The following is a 27500-nucleotide window of genomic DNA, read 5'->3' as shown; positions in this document are numbered from 1 at the left end:
GAGGTTTCACACCTGCAATTTTGGTTCGTACCAAACTGAAAAGTCCGAAAATCCGGACCAAACAAGGTAGGTGTGAAAGCACCCTTAGTCCGAGAGCGTATGGAAGTTTATGCACACTATACTGTCCATGTCCAGAAAGGGAATAAAAACATCATCACAGTAGTCCATATGAGACATCAGTGGGTTAATTAGAGTCTCTTGAAGCATCAGAAATACATTTGGGTCCAAAAATAACAAAAACTACGACTTTATTCAGCATTGTCTTCTCTTCCGCGTTTGTTTTCAATCCTTAAATAAAGATTCAAACGGTTATGAATCAGCGAATTGATTCATGATTCGGAATCATGAATCAATACGCTGACTCATAACTGTTCGAATTAATTAATGACATACATTTTATTTTTGGGTGATTAACCCTTTAAGACTGTATACAAAACGGACTAGTTTATGAGCTGTTGATGGTTTAGATGTCGTGTGTGTGTGTGTGTGTGTGTGTGTGTGTGTGTGTGTGTGTGTGTGTGTGTGTGTGTGTGTGTGTGTGTGTGTGTGTGTGTGTGTGTGTGTGTGTGTGTCAGGTCTACGGGACAGGAGTATGCGCTGAAGATCATAGACAAGGCCAAATGCAGCGGAAAGGTGTGTGTTTTCGCCTCAGGCTGTCCTGTAGCACTTAAAATGACTTAAAGTATGCAAATCTTCCCTCTTTATTCATGAGTCTTTCACACTGAATAATAATCCTTTGAAATTATTGAATGAGTTTGATTTTTTTTTCATGTATCAATGTGTGCACAAAACACTGAGGACAAACTTTTTTTTTTTACTGCTTTCCGTTGTGTTGACGCTCACATTACTGGCAAACATTTGTGCATCTTCACTCACTACACAACTGTGAAAATCCACAGCAGAGATTCTAATTGGTTGCCTGGTGTTGACAGGAGCACCTGATAGCCAATGAGGTGGCGATACTGCGCAGGGTTCACCACCCCAGCATCATTATGCTAATTGAGGAGCTGGACACGCCCACTGAGCTATATTTGGTCATGGAGCTGGTGAAGGTCAGTAAAAGCCCTATTCATCGACTGTAAAAAGTAAACTTGCTTGGCACCTCAGTGATAAAAAACACATTGCAGGGCAACTAAAAATAAATTTGACCTGTACAATGTATTTTGGAGCATGTGTGCGAATAAAAAATCCCTGCAGATCAATATTAGACCATAAAAAGTCTTAAAGGTGCAGTGTGTAGTATTTATGAGGATCTATTGACTGATATGTAATATCCATAACTATGTTTTCAGTGGTGTATAAAGACCTTACATAATAAGCGGTATGTTTTTATTACCTTAGAATGAGCCGTTTCTATCGACACACACCGCGGGTACAGTGAAGACGCCATTTTGTGCCGCCATGTTTCTACGGTAGCCCTAAAAGGACAAACTTCTCTACAGAGTGCTAGTCACTAGTGTTGTAGTCCACCTAATCCAAGAACAAGACTCCTTAAATTCATACACTCTAAATAATGCTGGGTTAGTTTTTAACCCAAAATGCTGGGTTAAGACTGTTGGGTAATTTTTGTTGGTTTATTTTATCACATTTTAAACACCATTAGGTAGTTTCAAATTTCCAGTCGTTGGGTTAAACCTGCTGGGTCGCAATGCTTGGTTGATTCTAGTCAGCGCTTGGTTGTTTCACGAGCTTCCCGCCTTGATTCGTTTAAATTCGCTCCCAAACTGTCATTTTGAACGGACAATGCAAAAGACACAGCCACTGGTTGCAGATGTTTTAAGATAAGTTCATATATTTTCATTAATAATCATTTTAATTAGCAAAATTATAGTTTTTTTCTTCTTCGCGGCAACAATTCTTAAGCTTGCATGACGTTAAGACGACAAAAGTTTACCTCAGAATCCGATGCAATGTACTGACTCGTGTTAGTTTAGGTCGGCATGTGAGACGATAGATTAATACAATTTGTGATTACACAGAACCATGATCCCCTTACGAGAATTAAACATGGTTGTATGTAGGGATGTCAAGTACCGGTACTTCGGTACCAAGTACATACTGAAATGTTAAAAATGTGATGATAGTATCTGTATAGCATCGACTCACATGTAGACTATATTCGGTCCCGCAGCTGCGTTCAGTCGCGTCACGCCGGGCTCCAGACTGTAGCCGAATATATACCAGTGTCTGTGTATATTAAATACTATTTAAAAATTAACGTTACTCTTCCATGTTTTGTGTCTCTGTGTGAATGACGGGGGCGCGTGTCATATCATGAACACAGAGACTCAAAAGTCACGGCAACCCGTCAAAATAAAAGTTCGATTTCAACGTGAATAAATTGACAGACTATATTAGGTTTGTAGTTGTCATTGTTGCTAATTTTAATACGTTTCTGTATTGTACCATTTGTCAAGCAATAAAAATGATTGTTTTAACAGTCTAAACATGCATTCTTCATTCATTCTTTCATGATTGTCTAGTTTTACAGTAAACTAATGCACAGGAGATTTTTTAAGAGCAACCCAGCAAGAATAACCCAGAATAGCAAATCCATTAATGGTAAAAAATTTACTACATTTTGGGTTTTCTTGACAGCCCAGCCTGCTGGGTTAAAATGCCACTGGGTTAATTTGACCCAGCATGTGTTCTGTCCAATATTTACCCAGCGCTGGGTAAAGAGTGTAGAGATCCACATTACCATCCTGAGAAATTACTTATAACTTGTAATAAATTACTTATAATACATATAATTAGAATAAGACACTCTAAAGAGTTTATACTAATCAAATAAAATCATTAACAACAAAATTCATCTTTGCGCCGCTATGTTTCTACGGTAGCCCTGAATGGACAAACTTCTCTACAGAGCGCTAGCTACTCTTTGCTGTCTCACACAAGCACATTTTTGTCCTGTGTTTGTCAGGAAAAAGTGCGGATTCAGTTGCAGGTAACAGAATTTATTATGGCTCAAAACGGACACAGGAAAATAGCAGGAACACAAAAAGGCATAAGAACTATCCAAATAAAATGTCCACTGGTCCGGTGAGCACCATTAACAAAAGACAGGTCCCAAGCGTCACCAATGACGCAGCGTCGAAGACCCGCTGAGTACACGGATGAACGTGATGGGCGCGCAGCAAGGGGAATGCCCCGAAGAGGTGAATCTGCAGAGAGGGGGTTCCCCGATGGGAGTGGCGAGCGTGCAGAGAGGGACTGGAGCGAAGCCTCCGATCTTCCACGAAGTGCGCACCACCAGGGCCCGTAACAAGGAGGAAAGTACTGGCGGGCGAGAGGAAGAGAGCAAAAGGCACAAAAAATAAAACAGCACAGAGAGACTGAACGAGCACGACACGGCAGGACAGGACAAAAGTGAAAGTAGGTCACGAGCGAAAGTGTGCGCTACATACCACAACGGTCTGACAAAAGACTGAGAACAAGAGGGTCTAATATAGGGGAGAATAACGAGGGAGAATTAGCAACCGGTGAACGAAGAGCGCAAATGGGAATTAAAGATAATGAAGGGAAGGGGAAAAGATAGCAATCACCTGGCACTAATCAATAAGCCCATGTGCTCAAGACAAACAACACGCAAACAGTGAGGAGGAAAACAGATCAGACCGAAGTCATTACAGTACCCCCCCCCCCCCCCCAGGAGCGCCACCTGGCGCCCCTGAGAGGGGCCCACCTCGTCGCCGACGGAAGTCCTCAACCAGAGCCTGATCCAGAATATCCCGAGCCGGAATCCAACTCCTCTCCTCAGGACCGTAACCCTCCCAGTCCACCAAATACTGGAAACCCCGACCACGGCGTCTAACGTCCAAAAGCTTTCTCACAGTGTACACTGGAGAACCATCCACTAGACGGGGTGGAGGTGGCGGGGGTGAAACAGGATTAAGAGGGGACCAAAACACAGGTTTAACCCTGGACACATGAAAAACAGGGTGAACCCGACCAAGAGTGTGAGGAAGCTTGAGCCGCACTGCCACCGGACTGAGGACCTTGATGATGCGATATGGCCCAATGAACTTGGGTGCCAGCTTACGAGAAGACCCCCGGAGAGGCAAGTCCTTGGTGGATAGCCATACCTTTTGACCGCAAACATAATGGGGAGCCGGAGTCCGGTGACGGTCGGCCGCCGCTTTGGTCCGTCTGGAAGCCCGGGCCAAAGCCTCCTTAGCCCTCCTCCAGGTGCGGGGACACCGACGAACAAAGGCTAAGGCAGACGGGACCTCAGCGTCGGGTTCCTGTGCAGGAAAAAGAGGTGGTTGATAACCCATAGAACATTGAAATGGAGACAAACCCGTAGACGCTACTGGCAGGGAGTTGTGGGAGTATTCAACCCACGGTAGCTGCTGACTCCAGGAGCTCGGATTACATGATGTCAGGCAGCGGAGCGTTCGCTCGAGATCCTGGTTGGCTCGCTCAGCCTGCCCATTGGTCTGGGGGTGAAAACCTGAAGACAGACTCGTTGAGGCCCCGATCTGTCTACAGAACTCTTTCCAAAACCGAGAGACAAACTGGGGTCCTCTGTCGGAGACCACATCCACCGGAAGACCATGGATCCGGAAGACGTGGTCCACCACCACCTGTGCCGTCTCTTTGGCGGAGGGGAGCTTGGGTAAGGGGATAAAATGGGCCGCCTTAGAGAAGCGATCCACCACCGTTAATATCACAGTGTTACCTCTCGATGGGGGAAGACCAGTGACAAAATCAAGGGCCAGGTGTGACCAAGGACGAGAAGGAATAGGTAAAGGCTGCAACAGACCAACAGGAGGATGGTTAGACGTCTTGTTTTGAGCGCACACTGAGCAAGCCAACACAAACTGCCTGACATCTTGGGCCATGGACGGCCACCAAAATCGCTGACGGATGGCAGCCAGCGACCTCCGAACCCCCGGATGACAGGCGACTCTGGACTCATGACCCCACCGGAGGACCTCAGGACGCAGCACTACCGGCACAAACAACAGACCCCCTGGACACCCCCCTGGGATCTCATCCCCCCGCACGGCCTCCCTCACCCGTCGCTCGACATCCCAGGAAAGGGACCCCACCACCACCTCTTTGGCGAGAATGGTTTTGGGTGTCAACTCCTCCCCAGGACCCTCGAAGAGACGGGAGAGGGCGTCAGGCTTAACATTTTTGGAACCTGGCCGATACGAGAGGGAAACGTTAAAACGCCCAAAGAAGAGTGCCCAGCGGGCCTGGCGTGCATTCAATCTCTTGGCTGAACGGACATACTCTAAATTTTTGTGATCCGTCCAGACCAAGAAAGGCTCCGCTGCTCCCTCCAGCCAGTGGCGCCACTCCCCCAGAGCCAAACTGACTGCCAGCAGCTCCCTGTTACCTATGTCGTAATTTCGTTCAGCAGGGCTCAAACGGTGAGAGAAGAAGGCACACGGGTGCACCTTCCCATCTCCGGAAAACCGCTGGGACAGGACCGCGCCTACCCCGACATCCGAGGCATCCACCTCAACAATGAATTGCCGTTCAGAATCTGGAAGACAGAGAACAGGAGCAGAGATGAACCGGGACTTAAGAACATCAAAGGCCTCCTGGGCCTGGGAATTCCATCTGAACGGTACCTTAGGAGAGGTGAGTGCTGTTAAGGGTGCAGCGACCAGGCTAAAGTTCCGGATGAATCGCCTATAGAAGTTGGCAAATCCCAGGAACCGCTGCAGAGCCTTCCGAGAGTCAGGGGTTGGCCACTCGACCACGGCCCTTACCTTAGCGGGATCGGCCTTAATTCCCTCCGTAGAAATTATGTGCCCCAAGAACGAAACCGACTTAACGTGGAACACGCACTTCTCCGCCTTAACATAGAGCTGGTTCTCTAGTAGCCGTTGTAGCACCTGACGAACGTGTTGGGTGTGTACCTGCAAAGAGGGAGAGAAGATAAGAATATCATCAAGGTACACAAAGACAAATCTGTTTACCATGTCCCTCAACACGTCGTTCACCAGGGCCTGGAAGACAGCTGGGGCATTGGTGAGCCCGAAGGGTAGGACCCGGTATTCAAAATGTCCCGTAGGGGTGTTAAAGGCTGTCTTCCACTCATCCCCCTTGCGTATACGGATCAAATGGTAGGCATTACGGAGGTCTAGCTTAGTAAAGACCTTAGCTCCCTGTAACAACTCAAAAGCTGATGACATCAAAGGCAGAGGATACCTATTTCTTATAGTGATGTCATTGAGACCCCTGTAGTCAATACAAGGTCGCAGAGAGCCATCCTTCTTCTTAACGAAGAAGAACCCAGCCCCAGCCAGAGAGGAAGAGGGACGGATGAGACCGGCATTTAAAGACTCCTGAATATACTTGTCCATGGCCTCTCTCTCAGGACCAGACAGTGAGTACAGGCGACCCTTGGGCGGAGAAGTGCCTGGGAGGAGATCGATGGCACAGTCATACGGCCGATGAGGAGGTAAGGATGTGGCCCGGGACTTACTGAAGACCTGACAAAGATTGCGGTACTCCGCCGGGACCCCGGTGAGATCCGCCTCCTCAACCTGAAAAACAGAAAGCACAGAGCCAGGAGACAAGGCAGCACCCAAACATGACGCAAGACAAGACTGACTCCAAGATAAAATAGAGTTCCCTGACCAATCCACGTGAGGGTTGTGCTGTACCAGCCACGGGTGCCCTAAGACAATAGGGACACTCGGGGATTCTAGAAGATACAGCTCAATTACCTCACGGTGATTGCCCGAGACTATAACACTTACGGAAGGTGTAGATTGGGTAATGGAAGAGAGGAGGAGGCCATTAAGGGAACGGACAGAGATAGGAGAAGGAAGAGGAATGGCAGGAATACCCCACAGAGCAGCAATGGAGACATCCATGAAGTTGCCTTCGGCACCGGAGTCGATCAATGCTGAACAGGAGTGAACTGTGTCCTTATATTGCACAGAGACATTCAGCAGTGTACGTGAGATGGGGGAGTTGAAACAAGGAGAAGCGCCCACCAGGATTCCCCGGACTACTGGTGGGCTCTGGCTTTTAAAGGACAGAGAATAGCCCGATGTCCTGGCTTCCCACAGTACAAGCAAAGGCCCCGAGCCAACCGAACCTGTTTCTCCTTCGGGGTGAGACGAAGTTGACCCACTTGCATGGGCTCCGGGTCTGTTGAAGGAGGAAGAGATGAAGGAGCAGGACTGGACCCATACTCATCCAGGGTCTGGAAGGATCGAGCTGTCCACCGCTGGCGCCGACGTTGCAGACGTCCCTCCACACGAAGTGCCAGCTCCACAAGGGCGTCAAAATCAGGAGGCAGCTCATGTGTAACGATCTCGTCCAGAATGTCATCGTCCAGCCCCTCTCGAAACCTGGCACGTAATGCCGCCTCATTCCAATCACAAGCTGCAGCCAGAGTTCTGAAATGGATTGAGTACTCTGTAACAGAACGCCTGTCCTGACTCAACCGCACCAACTGGGAAGCTGCCTCATCACCCTGAGCAGAGCGGTCAAACAGCTTTAACATCTCTGCTCTGAACCCCTTAAACGTGGAACAAAACGGGGCCCGAGCATCCCACACAGCGGTAGCCCAGTCACGGGCCCGTCCTTTCAGGAGGGTGATAACAAACGCTACCTGAGACTCCTCTGTCGCATAGCGGCGGGGCTGGAGAGCAAAAACGAGAGAGCACTGTGACAGGAAGGCCCGACAGGAACTGGGATCACCATCATAGGGCGGCGGATTATTAGCATGGGGTTCTGGTTCTGCATGAGATGGAGAATGGCCGTATGCAGAAACTGACCTGCTGGTTATGGCCTCCCGCTGAAGCTCCTGTACCTGGAGGCTTAGATCAGCTACCTGGGCTGACAGGCACTCAACATCCCGTGAAGTGGCTGTTAACTGGCTGGAATGCTGGCCCAGAAGAATGCCCTGTTGACTGACTGCAGTTCTGACCTGGTCTGCACCTGCTGAATCCATCTTTTGGTCAGACCGTTCTGTCAGGAAAAAGTGCGGATTCAGTTGCAGGTAACAGAATTTATTATGGCTCAAAACGGACACAGGAAAATAGCAGGAACACAAAAAGGCATAAGAACTATCCAAATAAAATGTCCACTGGTCCGGTGAGCACCATTAACAAAAGACAGGTCCCAAGCGTCACCAATGACGCAGCGTCGAAGACCCGCTGAGTACACGGATGAACGTGATGGGCGCGCAGCAAGGGGAATGCCCCGAAGAGGTGAATCTGCAGAGAGGGGGTTCCCCGATGGGAGTGGCGAGCGTGCAGAGAGGGACTGGAGCGAAGCCTCCGATCTTCCACGAAGTGCGCACCACCAGGGCCCGTAACAAGGAGGAAAGTACTGGCGGGCGAGAGGGAGAGAGCAAAAGGCACAAAAAATAAAACAGCACAGAGAGACTGAACGAGCACGACACGGCAGGACAGGACAAAAGTGAAAGTAGGTCACGAGCGAAAGTGTGCGCTACATACCACAACGGTCTGACAAAAGACTGAGAACAAGAGGGTCTAATATAGGGGAGAATAACGAGGGAGAATTAGCAACCGGTGAACGAAGAGCGCAAATGGGAATTAAAGATAATGAAGGGAAGGGGAAAAGATAGCAATCACCTGGCACTAATCAATAAGCCCATGTGCTCAAGACAAACAACACGCAAACAGTGAGGAGGAAAACAGATCAGACCGAAGTCATTACAGTGTTGGCCACCGTAGCTTCTCTCTGTGCTTCAGCAGGGAGGGGTGAGCGGGTGCAATTCACAACCTCACCACTAGATGCCGCTAAAACTTACACACTGCACCTTTAAGTGGTATAACAAGCGTCTTAATGATCATTTGGTAACACTTTAGAATAATGGTCATTAGTTAACTTTAGTTAATGTATTAACTAACATAAACTACCCATGAGCAGTGCATTTGTTACTGTATTTGTTCATCTTTGTATATATTAGTTACAAAGTTCATGGTTTGTTCATGTTAGTTCACAGTGCATTAACTAATGTTAACAAGATTTTAATATAATGTAATAATGTATTAGTAATTGTTGAAATTAACATTAACAAAGATAAATAAATGCTTTATTAGTGCAGTTCATTATTAGTTCATGTTAACTAATGACCATTATTGTAAAGTGTCACCGATCATTTTAAGGCGTCTTATATTTTGGGGATGGAGAAACATAAATGGTGATACTGCCTAATGTGATTATTATTTCATTAAATAAATGTGAGTGTTTTACGCCTGAAGGTGGCGCTGTTGTGCGTTTTACAAGCAAATACTTATGAACTAATGCTGATCAATTATGACACTGTGCGGTGTTTATATTGTAATGTGTTGTGTACGGTTGTAAGAACGCATATTTTATCTCCTCGTCTTAATTTGAATGAGCTCCTGCAATAATAAAGCATGGACATTTCAAAATAAGAGTCCTGGTGTATTTCAGGCTTGTTTATTAAGTAAAAGTCTCGCCGTGTGTCAAGTTTCCAGCCTGGTTATTATTTTGTTGCACAAATTAGTTTAATTTCCATCTAATTTAAAATAAACTATGGTAGCTTCTGTCTGGGACGCCCTGTCACAGGAAGGAATGCGATTATTTAACGCGTATTATTAAATATACAGATTTTACTAGTTTCAGTGTTATTATAGCCAGAGGTGTAGTGGTAAAAAAAAGAGGTGGGTAAACTATAAATTCTGGGTGACCGCATCGTGGTCACGGTAAGGTGGGCCACTGCCTACCGGTGTATGCAGCCCGATCTCACGGCAATTCGTACTAATTTTACGAGGTGGCTAATATGAGCACATATGAGAGAACACACTAGAACATATTCACATTAAACAAGTTGGAATCAAAGAATGTTACTTTTGTCTTAAAAAATTACTTAAAGGGGGGGTGAAACACTCAGTTTCAGTCAGTGTCATGTCAATCTTGAGTACCTATAGAGTAGCATTGCATCCTGCATATCTCCGAAAAGTCTTTATTTTTTTTATAATTATATAAGAAAGATGCGCTGTTCCGAGTCTTTCCGAAAAAAGCCGAGCGGGTGGGGGCGTGTTGTGTGAGCGGAGCTAAATAATGACGTGTGCAGCAGCGCGCTGCTATTGTGTTGAGTCGAGTGCGTCATCCCAAACAGCGGGAAAAAAACTTTATTCAAAATAAAAATATGGCTTTTAATCAGATACAGCCATACATCTATGATCCGGAATCAGACCCAGAGGCTGCAGTTGAACAGGAGCAGCAGCAAAAACGACTAGAGCAGGACGTCTCTATGTGCTACAAGTTATACACTAACTATATAATATGCTTAGCGGCTTGTGTTATTTACATATTTATACTTGAATTATATCGTCGTATTTTTGTCTTTGAAGGTGTACATGTGGGAAGTGCAGTTGTGCACGTGTGTGTGTTTACGCGTGGTTTGTGTAGACAATTGTAGTAAGCGGACTGGTTTTGCACGGCAGGTTAAGTTAGTGTTTACATAGAAAGACACGGAATAGTAGCGCATTTGAATGAAGAAGCGCGCTTATTTAGTTCAACATATTTCCCCACTCTTTGTGTATTGTTGTTTGGAGTGCTTTTACAATACACAAACATAAAGTTACACATATAGTGGCCAGCTAAACAAATGTACACGCACTACACATCGCATGCTCCATTGATCAACTATACGTGATCATGTTTGGGCTACTTGATGAGCATAGGCAAAAACACAGACATTTGAAGCAGTCTCACTCACCGCCTGCGGTTCTAACGTTGGGACCTTTATCGTTGGGACTGCTCCATCATTCAGCATTAGGCGATCGGAAAATCCGGCGTCGAGCTGGGCCTTGTTTATGAAACAGTCGGCACCGAAATGCAGTGAACAGATATAAACATTCGCGCAACTCAGTTGCTGATCCGGAAAAGCAAATTCCATCCACTGTTGCCTTAACGCGGGGTTTTTGGGGATTCTGTGCAGGACTGTCTTGGTCTGGCAACCAAAAACGCACTTTTTTGGTGACATTGTTATGTGCACATCACCTGTGCAGCGCAGCCTACGAGCCAGCGCTTTGATGGGCGTAGCCTGTTGCTTTCGCTCTCTCCCTCGCTCTCTCTCACGCTCTTCCGGTAGAATTGTCCGTAAGGCCCATACAAGGAAATTCCGCCCCCATTAACGTCAAAGGGGACCCATGATCGAAAAAAAATTGCCGAACCTTATGACTAACCGGAAGTAGTATTTTTGACAAAGAAATACTCCCATCAAACGTCCACCTTAACTTTTGAAACTTTGTCTATGTTTAGTATGGGATTCCAAGTCTTTAACAGTGTAAAAAGATCAGTATGCATGAAACAGCATTTCACCGCCCCTTTAAGCCGACTATTCGATTATCAAAATAGTTGTCGATTACAGTTTTTGCCAAATGCTAATGAGGCAGGTGCAGATTAACGACAGAAGGATGAATTTGGTGCCACATATTTTAATTTAAAGAAAACTTAGTTTCTGTAATTAACAGAAGATAGAAAATGTAAGTTGCACTGTAGTTTCCACAAGTGTTTAGCCTAATGGCTGCCGACATTAACAGACGATTTTGCTAAACTAAAAAAACAATAATACCAAAAAATTTCCATTTGAACACAAAATACACTGCATCATTACAGCTTTTTTTTTTTTTTACAGGGTTTCGACATGCTCTCTACAATAAACCAGCTGCCTGTGATCAATTAATAACACAACAATGTCCAGAGTGCCTCTTTGTCCACTTGAAAAGTGATTGAAAAGTGTCACAAGCTGATTAAATATACTACAAATGGATAATTATGTCATTTTGAAAATTGCCGGATCCTTTTTTGAATCTTGGTTGCGTGTCGTTCATGAATGATTTGTTCATTTTGAACGAATCTTTAATATGACTCGGGACTACCGAGTTGTCTCAGAGAGTGATTCGTTCATTTTGTGTTGACCGCGCATGCATTACGCAACATATGGGTTTTGATCGTTCTGAATCGACAGGTGAGATCCGAGTCTTTTGTTCTTCCTGTCAGTCCCATAGAGACGGGAAGAGAAAAGATTGGCTCATTTTGCTGAACGAGACTCAAAGATCCGAGTCAGTAAAATGATACGAACTTCCCACTACTCTCACTGACAGTTGCAGCGCAATATGAAAGACTTCGTCTAACTGTGCAACAAACAACCAATGAAAATGGACAATATGAAACTAAAACGACATAAGCTTAATTTAAAATAGGCTATTTAGAGGTCACTTTGGAAGTGGATAAACTCACTTTGGAGGTAGATAAACGCTATTTCCAAATTTTGGGAGGTGCGTAAACGGCGTTTACGGCCGTTTAGCCTCCACTACATCCCTGATTATAGCTAACAAAAAATAAAACCATAAAAACATCTCTACTTCAAAAATAAATAAATGTTAACTGACCTAACATAAAATATAAAAAAAACGCTGAAATTAATCTGCTATTTAGTTTCATTAACCTGATGTACTGAAGTAAAACAAATACAAATTAATAAAAACTATTAGACATTTTTACAAAATAACACAAAAAAGACAAAACGACAGAATTGCTAAACATTTTAACAAATTAAAATGAATTTAAAAAAAACAACAACAAAAAAAAATTATATATATATATATATAAAAAACACACTGTAACATATATATATATATATAAAAAGCAGAAATAGTTAGTTGGGCTCCTAAATTTTTCAACTTAGGAGCACAGGTGCACCTTGGGAAAAAAGTAAGCATCAAGCCTTGCATTGAGTTCTGTAACGCGTTGCGTAAACATGAAGGTGTGTACAAACTGGGCAAATATTAAATGCATTATTAATAAATGCATCTTTAATGTTGTGTGTGGTTTGGGCAGGGCGGGGACCTGTTTGACGCCATCACTTGCTCCACGAAGTACACGGAGCGGGACGCCAGCGCCATGCTGTTCAACCTGACCGGAGCTCTGCGATACCTGCACCGCATGAACATCGTCCACAGAGACATTAAACCTGAGAACCTGCTGGTACACACACACACACACACACACACACACACACACACACACAGCCCCTAAACCTACCCATCACAGGAAACATTCTGCATTTTTACTTTCTCATAAAAACTCCTCCTGTGTGATTTATAAGCCTTTTGAAAAGTGGGGCCATGGGTAATGTCCTCATATTTCACCCTCTCCTGTAATACCTGTGTCATACCCATGGCATTATACACATTTGTGTCCTCATATTTCACCCTCTCCTGTAATACCTGTGTCATACCCATGGCATTATACACATTTGTGTCCTGATATTTCACAAAAACAAGCATACTCACACACACACGTATGTGTCTTACTGCTCACACGCGCAAATATCCAACGTTAAACGCATGTGTGTGTGTGTGTGTGTAGGTGTGTGAGTATCCGGACGGCACCAAGTCTCTGAAGCTGGGTGATTTCGGGCTGGCGACGGTGGTGGAGGGTCCGCTGTTCACCGTCTGTGGGACGCCAACTTATGTCGCCCCGGAGATCATTGCAGAAAGCGGGTAACTCTGCACAAAGACACTGTATCTCACACACACACACACACACACACACACACACACACACTGCAAAAAAAATGCATTTCTTACTTAGTATTTTTGTCTTGTTTCTAGTCCAAATATCTAAAAATTCTTACATTAAGAAACATTTACTAGACACGCAAAAGTAATTGTCTTGTTTTGGGGAAAAATAACTCAAAATGAAGAGATTTTACTTAAAATAAGATCAATAATCTGCCAATGGGGTGAGAAAAATAATGTAGTTTTAAGATTATTTAGCTTATTTTAAGCAAAAACTCTCTTAATTTTGAGTTATTTTTTCCAAAACAGGACAATTACTTTTGCTAGTCTAGTAAATGTTTCTTATTTTAAGAATTTTTAGATGTTTGGACTAGAAATAAGACACAAATACTGAGTGGGAAAGGCATGTTTTGCAGTGTTTGCCCACTGCACACTGAGATTTGATCACAATGAGGTGAGTTTATGCTTAAAGCTACACTGTTTAACTTTTTAGTTTATTCTTAGCTAAAAACACTTAGTTCTCTCAGATATATGTGCTCATTAATGTATATTTACTTCTTTCAAGTAATAAAGTATTCTTGTAAGTTTATAATATGCCATTGAAAACACATACGGGTGAGGGGTTCGACTGCCGGTCGCCATGTTGCCCCTCCATCTTGAAAGTACAGTAGCCAAAGAGGGACATACCCGTAAATTCAAGCTTCGCCTTTCACGTTTTAACACTCGATGGCACCGTGTCGAATGTGAAGAGGGGGACTGCCATGTTAATCTTGGACTAAATCAGCCACCGTAGGAGTTAAAAGGAAATCAGAATTGAGAGGAACAGAAACTAATATTCACTGGATGGTCATAAAGCTTTTCACTAGCCTGACCCACATCAAGATGTTTGGTCTGGAAACTCACCATTGACGGCTCAATCCGAGGGGCGGATAAACGGTTGTCTTTCAAACTCCCTCTGCACGCGATAGGATAGCGCTACAACCAACCAGAGCAACGAAGGTGAAGCAGAGCTTGTTGACAGATTAAACATTCACCGTATCCGGTCGGCTAAACTCCGAACACATCTTCCCTTTTTAAGAATGACTTCAGTGCCGTTCTTTGTTCTTTTCTCAGAGAAAAGCTTAACTCCAAGTCTTCCAGAGTCGCTGTCAAAGCTGATTCGAAAGACCGCCGTTCGCCAGTTTCTGTGTTTACTAGAAGCACGCAAACGCAACTCGGCCGTCACTATGTTAAGCCCCGCCCACCGACTCTATACACAATGTGATTGGCCCGACCAGAGTTTGGTTTTTACAGCTCAGACGTGTATTGAGAGTTGCTAGACGACAGCGCTAGGGTGCGTCTAAATTTCTAGGCTAGGGTTTCACCGCTAGATGGGGGAAAATATCACACAGTGTAGCTTTAAATCCAGACTAAAATGCCTACCAGTGCGCTCAGAGAAATAAACCTGAAAATATGACCCCACTGGCAGAACTCACTTTCTATTTATATCATGATATCATTTTAATCGTCATACTTTCAAATTCTTGTCATAATGTAAACAATTTGTCTTAATTTTTTTATTTAGTATATCATAAGCATGACTTAGAATTTATTAATTTCGACTTTGTCAGTTTTAATTTAGTGAGACCTAATTTTCACATTTTGTCATAATTTGGTTTTAGTATGACATAATTATGACAATGATTTGTGTCTCCAGTAAGTGTATCTTGATTTAAGAACGTTTAGATATTATTTCTGGAAAACAAGAGCCTTTTATTTAATTTGTATTCATTTTTTGCAGTGTTGCTTTAGTATAATGGAGATACCATTATGGTTTTTATTAGCAGTTTTGAATTAATTTATGATGTATATATTTTCCATTTTAATTTTAATTTCTGTTACACTTTTTAGTCATTTTATTGTGTGCTTGTCTTTTTTTAATGTAATATGTCTATAGTTTTTATACATTTCTTTGTTTTACTGCAATCAAGTTAAACAAAATGAGCTGAATTTTTTAGTTTTAGTAATATTTTGTCAGTTAACGTTTATTTTGTAACAAACACAAATGCTTATTTAAGGTTTAAAGTGAAACGCTTGGCAAACAAGAACAAATGTAGGGTGATTTGGTTTATTTGTATCTGTGGGGAGTTGATTAGATGTTTGTGGTTTGCTATTGGAGGATCTCATGTGAGTGACAGGTTGCCCCGCCCCTCTTCATCAGAGAAGATAATTAACACAATAATGATGTGCAGTGATAAACCCTTCTGATTAGTTTGGCGTGTGTGTGTGTGTGTGCTTGTGTGCAAGTGGGATGGGTAGGTTTAGGGGCAGGGTGTGTGTGTGTGTGTGTGTGTGTGTGTGTGTGTGTGTGTGTGTGTGTGTGTGTGTGTGTGTGTGTGTGTGTGTGTGTGTGATGGGTAGGTTAAGGTGCAGTGTGTGTGTGTGTGCGTGTGTGTGTGTGTGTGTGTGTGTGTGTGTGTTGGGTAGGTTAAGGTGCAGTGTGTGTGTGTGTGCTTGTGTGCAAGTGGGATGGGTAGGTTTAGGGGCAGGGTGTGTGTGTGTGTGTGTGTGTGTGTGTGTGTGATGGGTAGGTTAAGGTGCAGTGTGTGTGTGTGTGTGTGTGTGTGTGTGTGTGTGTGTGTGTGTGTGGGTGTGTGTGTGTGTGTGTGTGTGTGTTGGGTAGGTTAAGGGGAAGTGTGTGTGTGTGTGTGTGTTGGGTAGGTTTGGGACAGTGTGTGTGTGTGTGATGGGTAGGTGTGATGGGTAGGTAGGAGAGGGTGAAATATGAGGACATTACCCATGTCTCCACTTTACAAAAGGCTTATAAATCACACAGGAGGAGTTTTTTTAGAAAGTAAAAATGCAGAATGTTTCCTGTGATGGGTAGGTTTAGGGGCAGTGTGTGTGTGTTTGTGTGATGGGTAGGCTTAGGGGCAGTGTGTGTGTGTTTGTGTGATGGGTAGGCTTAGGGGCAGTGTGTGTGTGTGTGTGTGTGTGTGTGTGTGTGTGTGTGTGTGTGTGTGTGTGTGTGTGTGTGTGTGTGTGTGTGTGTGTGTGTGTGTGTGTGTGTGTGTGTGTGTGATGGGTAGGTTTAGGGGCAGGGGCAGTGTAAGGGGATAGAAAATACGGTTTGTACAGTATAAAAACCATTACGCCAATGGAAAGTCCCCACAATTCACAAAAACAAACGTGTGTGTGTGTGTGTCTGTGTGTGTCAGGTACGGGCTGAAGGTGGACATCTGGGCGGCGGGTGTGATCACGTATATCCTGCTGTGTGGCTTTCCTCCGTTCCGCAGCGAGAGGAACCAGCAGGAGGAGCTTTTCGAGCAGATCTTACTGGGCCGACTGGAGTTCCCATCGCCGTACTGGGACAGCGTCAGCGCATCCGCCAAGGTCAACACACACACAAATCACCCTAATTATGACTTCAGAACTCGAAATTATGACATTTTATCTCATTTTTTATTTCATTTTTTTCTATTATAACTGACATATTTTTAACATTTTGTCATAATTGTGATTTAGTATGTCAATTATTAACGACTTTATCAAAAGTTTGGCTTTTTGTAAGAATTTCTACATTTTGATTTAGTATGTCATAATTTTTACTTTTTGTCATAATTTAAACATTATGTTCTAATTTTAGTGTGTCATAAGTATGACTTAGTATTTCATAATTTCCACTTTATAATTTTTAACTTAGTATATCATAAGTATGACTTATTAATTTCGACTCTTTGCCAGTTTTAATTTAGTGTGTCATAATTGTAACATTTTTTCATAACTTTAGTATGTCATAATTATTACTTAATATATCACAATTTAAACGTATACATTTTCGTTATAATTAATGTCAATTATTAACAACTATATCATAAGTTTGCCTTTTATCAGAATTTCTACATTTTGTCCCAATTTTGATTTAGAATGACTTGGGATATTATAATTTAAACTTTCTGTCATAATTTTAATTAAGTGTAACATTTTGTACATTTTTAATTAGTATGTCAATTATTACCAAGTATATCATAATTTTCTCGTAATTTTTACATTTTGTTCTAATTTTTGTTTTAGTATGTCATAAATATGACTTAGTATTTCATAATTTCGACTTTATCCATTTTGATTTAGCATATCATAAGTATGACTTATTAATCGTAACATTTTGTCATAACTTTTATTTAGTGTCGTAATCGTAACATTTTTCATAACTTTTATTTAGTGTCGTAATCGTAACATTTTGTCATAACTTTTATTTAGTGTCGTAATCGTAACATTTTGTCATAACTTTTGTGTCGTAATCGTAACATTTTGTCATAACTTTAATTTTAGTGTCATAATCGTAACATTTTGTCATAACTTTTATTTAGTGTGTCATAATCGTAACATTTTGTCGCAACTTTTATTTAGTGTCATAATCGTAACATTTTTCATAACTTTTATTTAGTGTCATAATCGTAACATTTTGTCATAACTTTTATTTAGTGTGTCATAATCGTAACATTTTGTCATAACTTTAATTTAGTGTCATAATCGTAACATTTTGTCATAACTTTAATTTTAGTGTCATAATCGTAACATTTTGTCATAACTTTAATTTTAGTGTCATAATCGTAACATTTTGTCATAACTTTAATTTTAGTGTCATAATCGTAACATTTTGTCATAACTTTTGTGTCGTAATCGTAACATTTTGTCATAACTTTTATTTAGTGTGTCATAATCGTAACATTTTGTCGTAACTTTAATTTAGTGTCATAATCGTAACATTTTGTCGTAACTTTAATTTAGTGTCATAATCGTAACATTTTGTCGTAACTTTTATTTAGTGTGTCATAATCGTAACATTTTGTCGCAACTTTTATTTAGTGTCATAATCGTAACATTTTTCATAACTTTTAATTAGTGTCATAATCGTAAAATGTTGTCATAACTTTTATTTAGTGTCGTAATCGTAACATTTTGTCATAACTTTTATTTAGTGTCATAATCGTAACATTTTGTCATAACTTTTATTTAGTGTCATAATCGTAACATTTTGTCATAACTTTTATTTAGTATTGTAATCGTAACATTTTGTCATAACTTTTATTTAGTGTCATAATCGTAACATTTTGTCATAACTTTTATTTAGTGTCATAATCGTAACATTTTGTCATAACTTTTATTTAGTGTCATAATCGTAACATTTTGTCATAACCTTTATTTAGTGTCATAATCGTAACATTTTGTCATAACTTTAATTTTAGTGTCATAATCGTAACATTTTGTCATAACTTTTATTTAGTGTCATAATCGTAACATTTTGTCATAACTTTTATTTAGTGTGTCATAATCGTAACATTTTGTCATAACTTTAATTTTAGTGTCATAATCGTAACATTTTGTCATAACTTTTATTTAGTGTCATAATCGTAACATTTTGTCATAACTTTTATTTAGTGTCGTAATCGTAACATTTTGTCATAACCTTTATTTAGTGTGTCATAATCGTAACATTTTGTCATAACTTAAATTTTAGTGTGTCATAATCGTAACATTTTGTCGTAACTTTTATTTAGTGTCATAATCGTAACATTTTGCCATAACTTTTATTTAGTGTCATAATCGTAACATTTTGTCATAACTTTTATTTAGTGTCATAATCGTAACATTTTGTCACAACTTTTATTTAGTGTCGTAATCATAACATTTTGTCATAACTTTTATTTAGTGTGTCATAATCGTAACATTTTGTCATAACTTAAATTTTAGTGTGTCATAATCGTAACATTTTGTCGTAACTTTTATTTAGTGTCATAATCGTAACATTTTGCCATAACTTTTATTTAGTGTCATAATCGTAACATTTTGTCATAACTTTTATTTAGTGTCATAATCGTAACATTTTTTCATAACTTTTATTTAGTGTCATAATCGTAACATTTTGTCATAACTTTTATTTAGTGTCTCTTAATCGTAACATTTTGTCATAACTTTTATTTAGTGTGTCAATCGTAACATTTTGTCATAACTTTTATTTATTGTGTCATAATCGTAACATTTTGTCATAACTTTTATTTAGTGTGTCAATCGTAACATTTTGTCATAACTTTTATTTATTGTGTCATAATCGTAACATTTTGTCATAACTTTTATTAAGTGTGTCAATCGTAACATTTTGTCATAACTTTTATTTATTGTGTCATAATCGTAACATTTTGTCATAACTTTTAATTAGTGTGTCATAATCGTAACATTGTCATAACTTTTATTTAGTGTCATAATCGTAACATTTTGTCATAACTTTTATTTAGTGTCATAATCGTAAAATTTTGTCAGAACTTTTATTTAGTGTGTCATAATCGTAACATTTTGTCATAACTTTTAATTAGTGTGTCATAATCGTAACATTGTCATAACTTTTATTTAGTGTCATAATCGTAACATTTTGTCATAACTTTTATTTAGTGTCATAATCGTAAAATTTTGTCAGAACTTTTATTTAGTGTCGTAATCGTAAAATTTTGTCAGAACTTTTATTTAGTGTCGTAATCATAACATTTTGTCATAACTTTTATTTAGTGTGTCATAATCGTAACATTTTGTCATAACTTAAATTTTAGTGTGTCATAATCGTAACATTTTGTCATAACTTTTATTTAGTGTGTTATAATCGTAACATTTTGTCATAACTTTTATTTAGTGTCATAATCGTAACATTTTGTCATAACTTTTATTTAGTGTCATAATCGTAGCATTTTGTCATAACTTTTATTTAGTGTCGTAATCGTAACATTTTGTCATAACTTTTATTTAGTGTGTCATAATCGTAACATTTTGTCATAACTTTTATTTAGTATTGTAATCGTAACATATTGTCATAACTTTTATTTAGTGTCGTAATCGTAACATTTTGTCATAACTTTTATTTAGTATTGTAATCGTAACATATTGTCATAACTTTTATTTAGTGTCATAATCGTAACATTTTGTCATAACTTTTATTTAATATTGTAATCGTAACATTTTGTCGTAACTTTTATTTAGTGTCATAATCGTAACATTTTGTCATAACTTTTATTTAGTGTGTCATAATCGTAACATTTTGTCGCAACTTTTATTTAGTGTCATAATCGTAACATTTTTGATAACTTTTATTTAGTGTCATAATCGTAACATTTTGTCATAACTTTTATTTAGTGTGTTATAATCGTAACATTTTGTCGTAACTTTTATTTAGTGTGTCATAATCGTAACTTTTTGTTGTAACTTTTATTTAGTGTCATAATCGTAACATTTTGCCATAACTTTTATTTAGTGTCATAATCGTAACATTTTGTCATAACTTTTATTTAGTGTCATAATCGTAACATTTTGTCATAACTTTTATTTAGTGTCATAATCGTAACATTTTGTCATAACTTTTATTTAGTGTCATAATCGTAACATTTTGTCATAACTTTTATTTAGTGTCATAATCGTAACATTTTGTCATAACCTTTATTTAGTGTCATAATCATAACATTTTGTCATAACTTTTATTTAGTGTCATAATCGTAACATTTTGTCATAACTTTTATTTAGTGTGTCATAATCGTAACATTTTGTCATAACTTTAATTTTAGTGTCATAATCGTAACATTTTGTCATAACTTTTGTGTCGTAATCGTAACATTTTGTCATAACCTTTATTTAGTGTGTCATAATCGTAACATTTTGTCATAACTTAAATTTTAGTGTGTCATAATCGTAACATTTTGTCGTAACTTTTATTTAGTGTCATAATCGTAACATTTTGCCATAACTTTTATTTAGTGTCATAATCGTAACATTTTGTCATAACTTTTATTTAGTGTCGTAATCATAACATTTTGTCATAACTTTTATTTAGTGTGTCATAATCGTAACATTTTGTCATAACTTAAATTTTAGTGTGTCATAATCGTAACATTTTGTCATAACTTTTATTTAGTGTCATAATCGTAACATTTTGTCATAACTTTTATTTAGTGTGTTATAATCGTAACATTTTGTCATAACTTTTATTTAGTGTCATAATCGTAACATTTTGTCATAACTTATTTAGTGTGTTATAATCGTAACATTTTGTCATAACTTTTATTTAGTGTCATAATCGTAACATTTTGTCATAACTTTTATTTAGTGTGTCATAATCGTAACATTTTGTCATAACTTTTATTTAGTGTGTTATAATCGTAACATTTTGTCATAACTTTTATTTAGTGTCATAATCGTAACATTTTGTCATAACTTTTATTTAGTGTCATAATCGTAAAATTTTGTCAGAACTTTTATTTAGTGTCGTAATCATAACATTTTGTCATAACTTTTATTTAGTGTGTCAATCGTAACATTTTGTCATAACTTTTTTTAGTGTGTCATAATCGTAACATTTTGTCATAACTTTTAATTAGTGTGTCATAATCGTAACATTTTGTCATAACTTTTAATTAGTGTGTCATAATCGTAACATTGTCATAACTTTTATTTAGTGTCATAATCGTAACATTTTGTCATAACTTTTATTTAGTGTCATAATCGTAAAATTTTGTCAGAACTTTTATTTAGTGTCGTAATCATAACATTTGGTCATAACTTTTATTTAGTGTGTCATAATCGTAACATTTTGTCATAACTTTTATTTAGTGTCATAATCGTAACATTTTGTCATAACTTTTATTTAGTGTGTCATAATCGTAACATTTTGTCATAACTTTTATTTAGTGTCGTAATCGTAACATTTTGTCATAACCTTTATTTAGTGTGTCATAATCGTAACATTTTGTCATAACTTTTATTTAGTGTCATAATCGTAGCATTTTGTCATAACTTTTATTTAGTGTCGTAATCGTAACATTTTGTCATAACTTTTATTTAGTGTCGTAATCGTAACATTTTGTCATAACTTTTATTTAGTGTGTCATAATCGTAACATTTTGTCATAACTTTTATTTAGTATTGTAATCGTAACATATTGTCATAACTTTTATTTAGTGTCATAATCGTAACATTTTGTCATAACTTTTATTTAATATTGTAATCGTAACATTTTGTCGTAACTTTTATTTAGTGTCATAATCGTAACATTTTGTCATAACTTTTATTTAGTGTGTCATAATCGTAACATTTTGTCGCAACTTTTATTTAGTGTCATAATCGTAACATTTTTGATAACTTTTATTTAGTGTCATAATCGTAACATTTTGTCATTACTTTTATTTAGTGTGTTATAATCGTAACATTTTGTCGTAACTTTTATTTAGTGTGTCATAATCGTAACTTTTTGTTGTAACTTTTATTTAGTGTCATAATCGTAACATTTTGCCATAACTTTTATTTAGTGTCATAATCGTAACATTTTGTCATAACTTTTATTTAGTGTGTTATAATCGTAACATTTTGTCATAACTTTTATTTAGTGTGTTATAATCGTAACATTTTGTCATAACTTTTATTTAGTGTCATAATCGTAACATTTTGTCATAACTTTTATTTAGTGTCATAATCGTAACATTTTTTCATAATTTGTATCTAGTCATAATCGTAACATTTTGTCATAACTTTTAATTAGTGTGTCATAATCGTAACATTTTGTCATAACTTTTATTTAGTGTGTCATAATCGTAACATTTTGTCATAACTTTTATTTAGTGTGTTATAATCGTAACATTTTGTCATAACTTTTATTTAGTGTCATAATCGTAACATTTTGTCATAATTTTTATTTAGTCATAATCGTAACATTTTGTCATAACTTTTATTTAGTGTGTCCATTGTAACATTTTGTCATAACTTTTATTTAGTGTCATAATCGTAACATTTTGTCATAACTTTTATTTAGTGTCATAATCGTAACATTTTGTCATAATTTTTATTTAGTGTCATAATCGTAACATTTTGTCATAATTTTTATTTAGTGTCATAATCGTAACATTTTGTCATAACTTTTATTTAGTGTGTCATAATCGTAACATTTTGTCATAATTTTTATTTAGTGTCATAATCGTAACATTTTGTCATAATTTTTATTTAGTGTGTTATAATCGTAACATTTGTCATAACTTTTATTTAGTGTCATAATCGTAACATTTTGTCATAATTTTTATTTAGTGTCATAATCGTAACATTTTGTCATAACTTTTATTTAGTGTGTCATAATCGTAACATTTTGTCATAATTTTTATTTAGTGTCATAATCGTAACATTTTGTCATAATTTTTATTTAGTGTGTTATAATCGTAACATTTGTCATAACTTTTATTTAGTGTCATAATCGTAACATTTTGTCATAACTTTTATTTAGTCTCATAATCGTAACATTTTGTCATAATTTTTATTTAGTCATAATCGTAACATTTTGTCATAACTTTTAATTAGTGTGTCATAATCGTAACATTTTGTCATAACTTTTATTTAGTGTCATAATCGTAACATTTTGTCATAACTTTTATTTAGTGTCATAATCGTAACATTTTGTCATAACTTTTATTTAGTGTCGTAATCGTAACATTTTGTCATAACTTTTATTTAGTCTCATAATTGTAACATTTTGTCATAATTTTTATTTAGTGTGTCATAATCGTAACATTTTGTCATAACTTTTATTTAGTGTCATAATCGTAACATTTTGTCATAACTTTTATTTAGTGTCATAATCGTAACATTTTGTCATAACTTTTATTTAGTGTGTCATAATCGTAACATTTTGTCGCAACTTTTATTTAGTGTGTCATAATCGTAACATTTTGTAAAAAAAATTCCAGTATGTCAGTTATTATCAAGTATATCATAATTTTGACTTTTGTTGACCATTTTAATTTAGTGTGTCATTTATAAGAATTATAAGAGTACATTTTTTGGGGGGACATTTTTTGACATTACTTTTTGTGTTATAATTAAGATTTCACAAAGCATGATTATTGTGTTGTATCGTGTGATGGAAATGGGCTTCTGTAGGTTTGAATTTGAGCCAGCCTTAATAACTAGACATAAACCGGAGATATCTTCTGCAGTCGTTTATTAAATCACAGATGGGTTAAACGTGTCGGGCTGGAGCTGATTGGCTGATTTGAGTCGCATGAGGTCAGTCGAAGCAGCTGATTGGTTTAATGCCTTTTGCAGGATTTAATTGGCAAGATGCTACAAGTAAATGTTGGTGCTCGTTACACAGCTGACGAGGTGCTGGATCACCCTTGGGTGCAGGTGAGGACACACACACACACACACACACACACACATACACACACACACACACACACACACAGAGAGAGGGAACTGACCCGTTATCATGAACTTGTGTTTGTGTGTAAGCAGGATGATGCTATGATGGACACCACCATGGCGTGTGAGATGGAAGATGGTGTGGAATCAAAAATCCCACACAGCACAGCAGCAGAGGCTGAGGTGAAACAAACACACACACACACACACACACACACACACACACACACACACACACACACACACATTTGTTTTTGTGAAATGTGGGGACACTCCATAGGCGTAATGGTTTTTATACTGTACAAACCGTATTTTCTATCCCCATACACTGCCCCTAAACCTACCCATCACACACACACACACACACACACACACACACACACACACACACACACACACCCAGCTCCTAAACCTACCCGTCACACACACACACACACGCACACACACACACACACACCCAGCCCCTAAACCTACCCAACACACTCACACACACACACACACACACAGCCCCTAAACCTACCCATCATACACACACACACACACACACACACACAAACACACACAGCCCCTAAACCTACCCAACACACACACACACACACACTGCCCCTAAACCTACCATCACACACACACACTGTCCCTAAACCTACCCATCACACACACACACTGTCCTTAAACCTACCCATCACACACACACACACACACTGTCCCTAAACCTACCCATCACACACACTGCCCCTAAACCTACCCATCACACACACACACACTGTCCCTAAACCTACCCATCACACACACACACTGTCCCTAAACCTACCCATCACACACACACACTGTCCCTAAACCTACCCATCACACACACACACTGTCCCTAAACCTACCCATCACACACACACACACTGTCCCTAAACCTACACAAACTGCCCCTAAACCTACCCATCACACACACACACTGCCCCTAAACCTACCCATCACACACACACACTGTCCCTAAACCTACCCATCACACACACACACTGTCCCTAAACCTACACAAACTGCCCCTAAACCTACCCATCACACACACAGCCCCTAAACCTACCCATCACACACACACACACACACACACACACAGCCCCTAAACCTACCCATCACAGGAAACATTCTGCATTTTTACTTTCTCATAAAAACTCCTCCTGTGTGATTTATAAGCCTTTTGAAAAGTGGGGCCATGGGTAATGTCCTCATATTTCACCCTCTCCTGTAATACCTGTGTCATACCCATGGCATTATACACATTTGTGTCCTGATTTTTCACAAAAACATGCCCACACACACACACACACACACACACACACACACACACACACTACATGCCATAATTACCTTCCGCCGATACATTGTGTCTTGTTTCCTCTGTTACAGGTGGATCATCTCCGAGGTAAAATCTTGTCTAAAAAATCTCCCTAATTATAGCCTTTAAACACTCCTGAGGTGTCAGATAGTGACAGTTTTGCTCTAAATGTTCCTGTAGGTTCATCAAAGAACGCCACAGCAGATCACAGCTGGCAGTAAACCACGAATCTCTCTGGAGGCGCAGAAGAGGAACCCTGATCAGAACCACAAACCTCAACACCGAAACCAGACCAGACCAGATCAAACCAGACCTCACCAACCCAGACCAGATCAAACCAGACCAGACCTAACCAGACCAGATCAAACCAGACCTCCTCCTCCTCTGCATCTTCCATCCTGTTTATCCATCAACATTACTCACTGCTCATATATTAGTGTTAGCTGAAACTTCTGGTATTGAAGGTGAATAGTCCAATAGACACTCAGAACACCCTAGCAACTGCATAGCAACATGACATCATCTGCAGTTCATTTACATGCACTAATTTCCGTCAGTCCAAATGAGTCCACATTCTGAAAGTTCTGTTCATACGTACAAATCTTTCACACATGTGCAGTTTCCAGGAGTTCAGCACTGGAGTATAATGTGTTGACCCGCCAGTGTCATTGTCATTTTGCCATGATCAGGCATAACATTATGACACTGATGATCTCTTCATCACGGCTCCTGTTAGTGGGTGGGATATATTAGGCAGCAAGTGAACATTTTGTCCTCAGAGTTGATGTGTGTGAAGCAGGAGAAATGGGCAAGCGTAAGGATTTGAGCGAGTTTGGCCAGATTGTGACGGCTAGACGACTGGGTCAGAGCATCTCCAAAACTGCAGCTCTTGTGGGCTGTTCCCGGTCTGCAGTGGTCAGTATCTATCAAAAGTGCTCCAAGGAAGGACCAGTGGAGAACCGGCCACAGGGTCATGGGCGGCCAAGGCTCATTGATGCACGTGGGGAGCGAAGGCTGGCCCGTGTGGTCCGATCAAACAGACGAGCTACTGGAGCTCAAACTGCTCCAGAAGTTAATGCTGTTTCTGATAGAAAGCTGTCAGAATACACAGAGCAGCTCAGTTTGTTGTGTATGGACCAGTCAGGGTGACCTCTGACCCCGCCGAAAGCACCAACAGTGGCACGTGAGCATCAGAACTGGACCACGGAGCAATGGAAGAAGGTGGCCTGGTCTGAGGAATCACGTGTTCTTTCACATCACGTGGATGGCCGGGTGTGTGTGTGTGTGTGTGGCTTACCTGGGGAACACATGGCCCCAGGATGCACTATGGGAAGAAGGCGAGCCGGCGGAGGCAGTGTGATGCTTTGGCCAATGTTCTGCTGGGAAACCTTGGGTCCTCCATCCATGTGGATGTTACTTTGACACGCTCCACCTACCTAAGCATTGCTGAGACCATGTTCAGCCTT

General features: G+C 39.3%; 1 protein-coding gene across 4 annotated transcripts in view; it reads left to right on the top strand.

Moving 5' to 3' along the window:
- Window positions 1-27062, top strand: part of LOC137078226 (serine/threonine-protein kinase DCLK2-like) — a 52220-nt gene extending 25158 nt beyond the window's left edge. Inside the window, exons 8-16 of one of the 4 annotated variants that reach the window (XM_067445367.1) lie at window positions 576-633; window positions 933-1052; window positions 12823-12969; window positions 13354-13487; window positions 16703-16877; window positions 24609-24689; window positions 24798-24890; window positions 26106-26121; window positions 26215-26402. In XM_067445367.1, coding sequence (XP_067301468.1) covers window positions 576-633; window positions 933-1052; window positions 12823-12969; window positions 13354-13487; window positions 16703-16877; window positions 24609-24689; window positions 24798-24890; window positions 26106-26121; window positions 26215-26255 — 865 coding nt within the window. In that variant the 3' untranslated portion in view covers window positions 26256-26402. Of the gene's footprint in view, window positions 1-575; window positions 634-932; window positions 1053-12822; window positions 12970-13353; window positions 13488-16702; window positions 16878-24608; window positions 24690-24797; window positions 24891-26105; window positions 26122-26214 lie in introns of all 4 variants that reach the window. The other 3 variants (XM_067445368.1, XM_067445365.1, XM_067445366.1) reach the window with 3 other exon arrangements.
- Window positions 27063-27500: the final 438 nt, after the last annotated feature.

This window comes from Pseudorasbora parva, chromosome 6 (assembly GCF_024679245.1).
Source record: "Pseudorasbora parva isolate DD20220531a chromosome 6, ASM2467924v1, whole genome shotgun sequence".
Taxonomy (NCBI): domain Eukaryota; kingdom Metazoa; phylum Chordata; class Actinopteri; order Cypriniformes; family Gobionidae; genus Pseudorasbora; species Pseudorasbora parva.
This window is presented reverse-complemented; position numbering and strand designations above follow the sequence as displayed.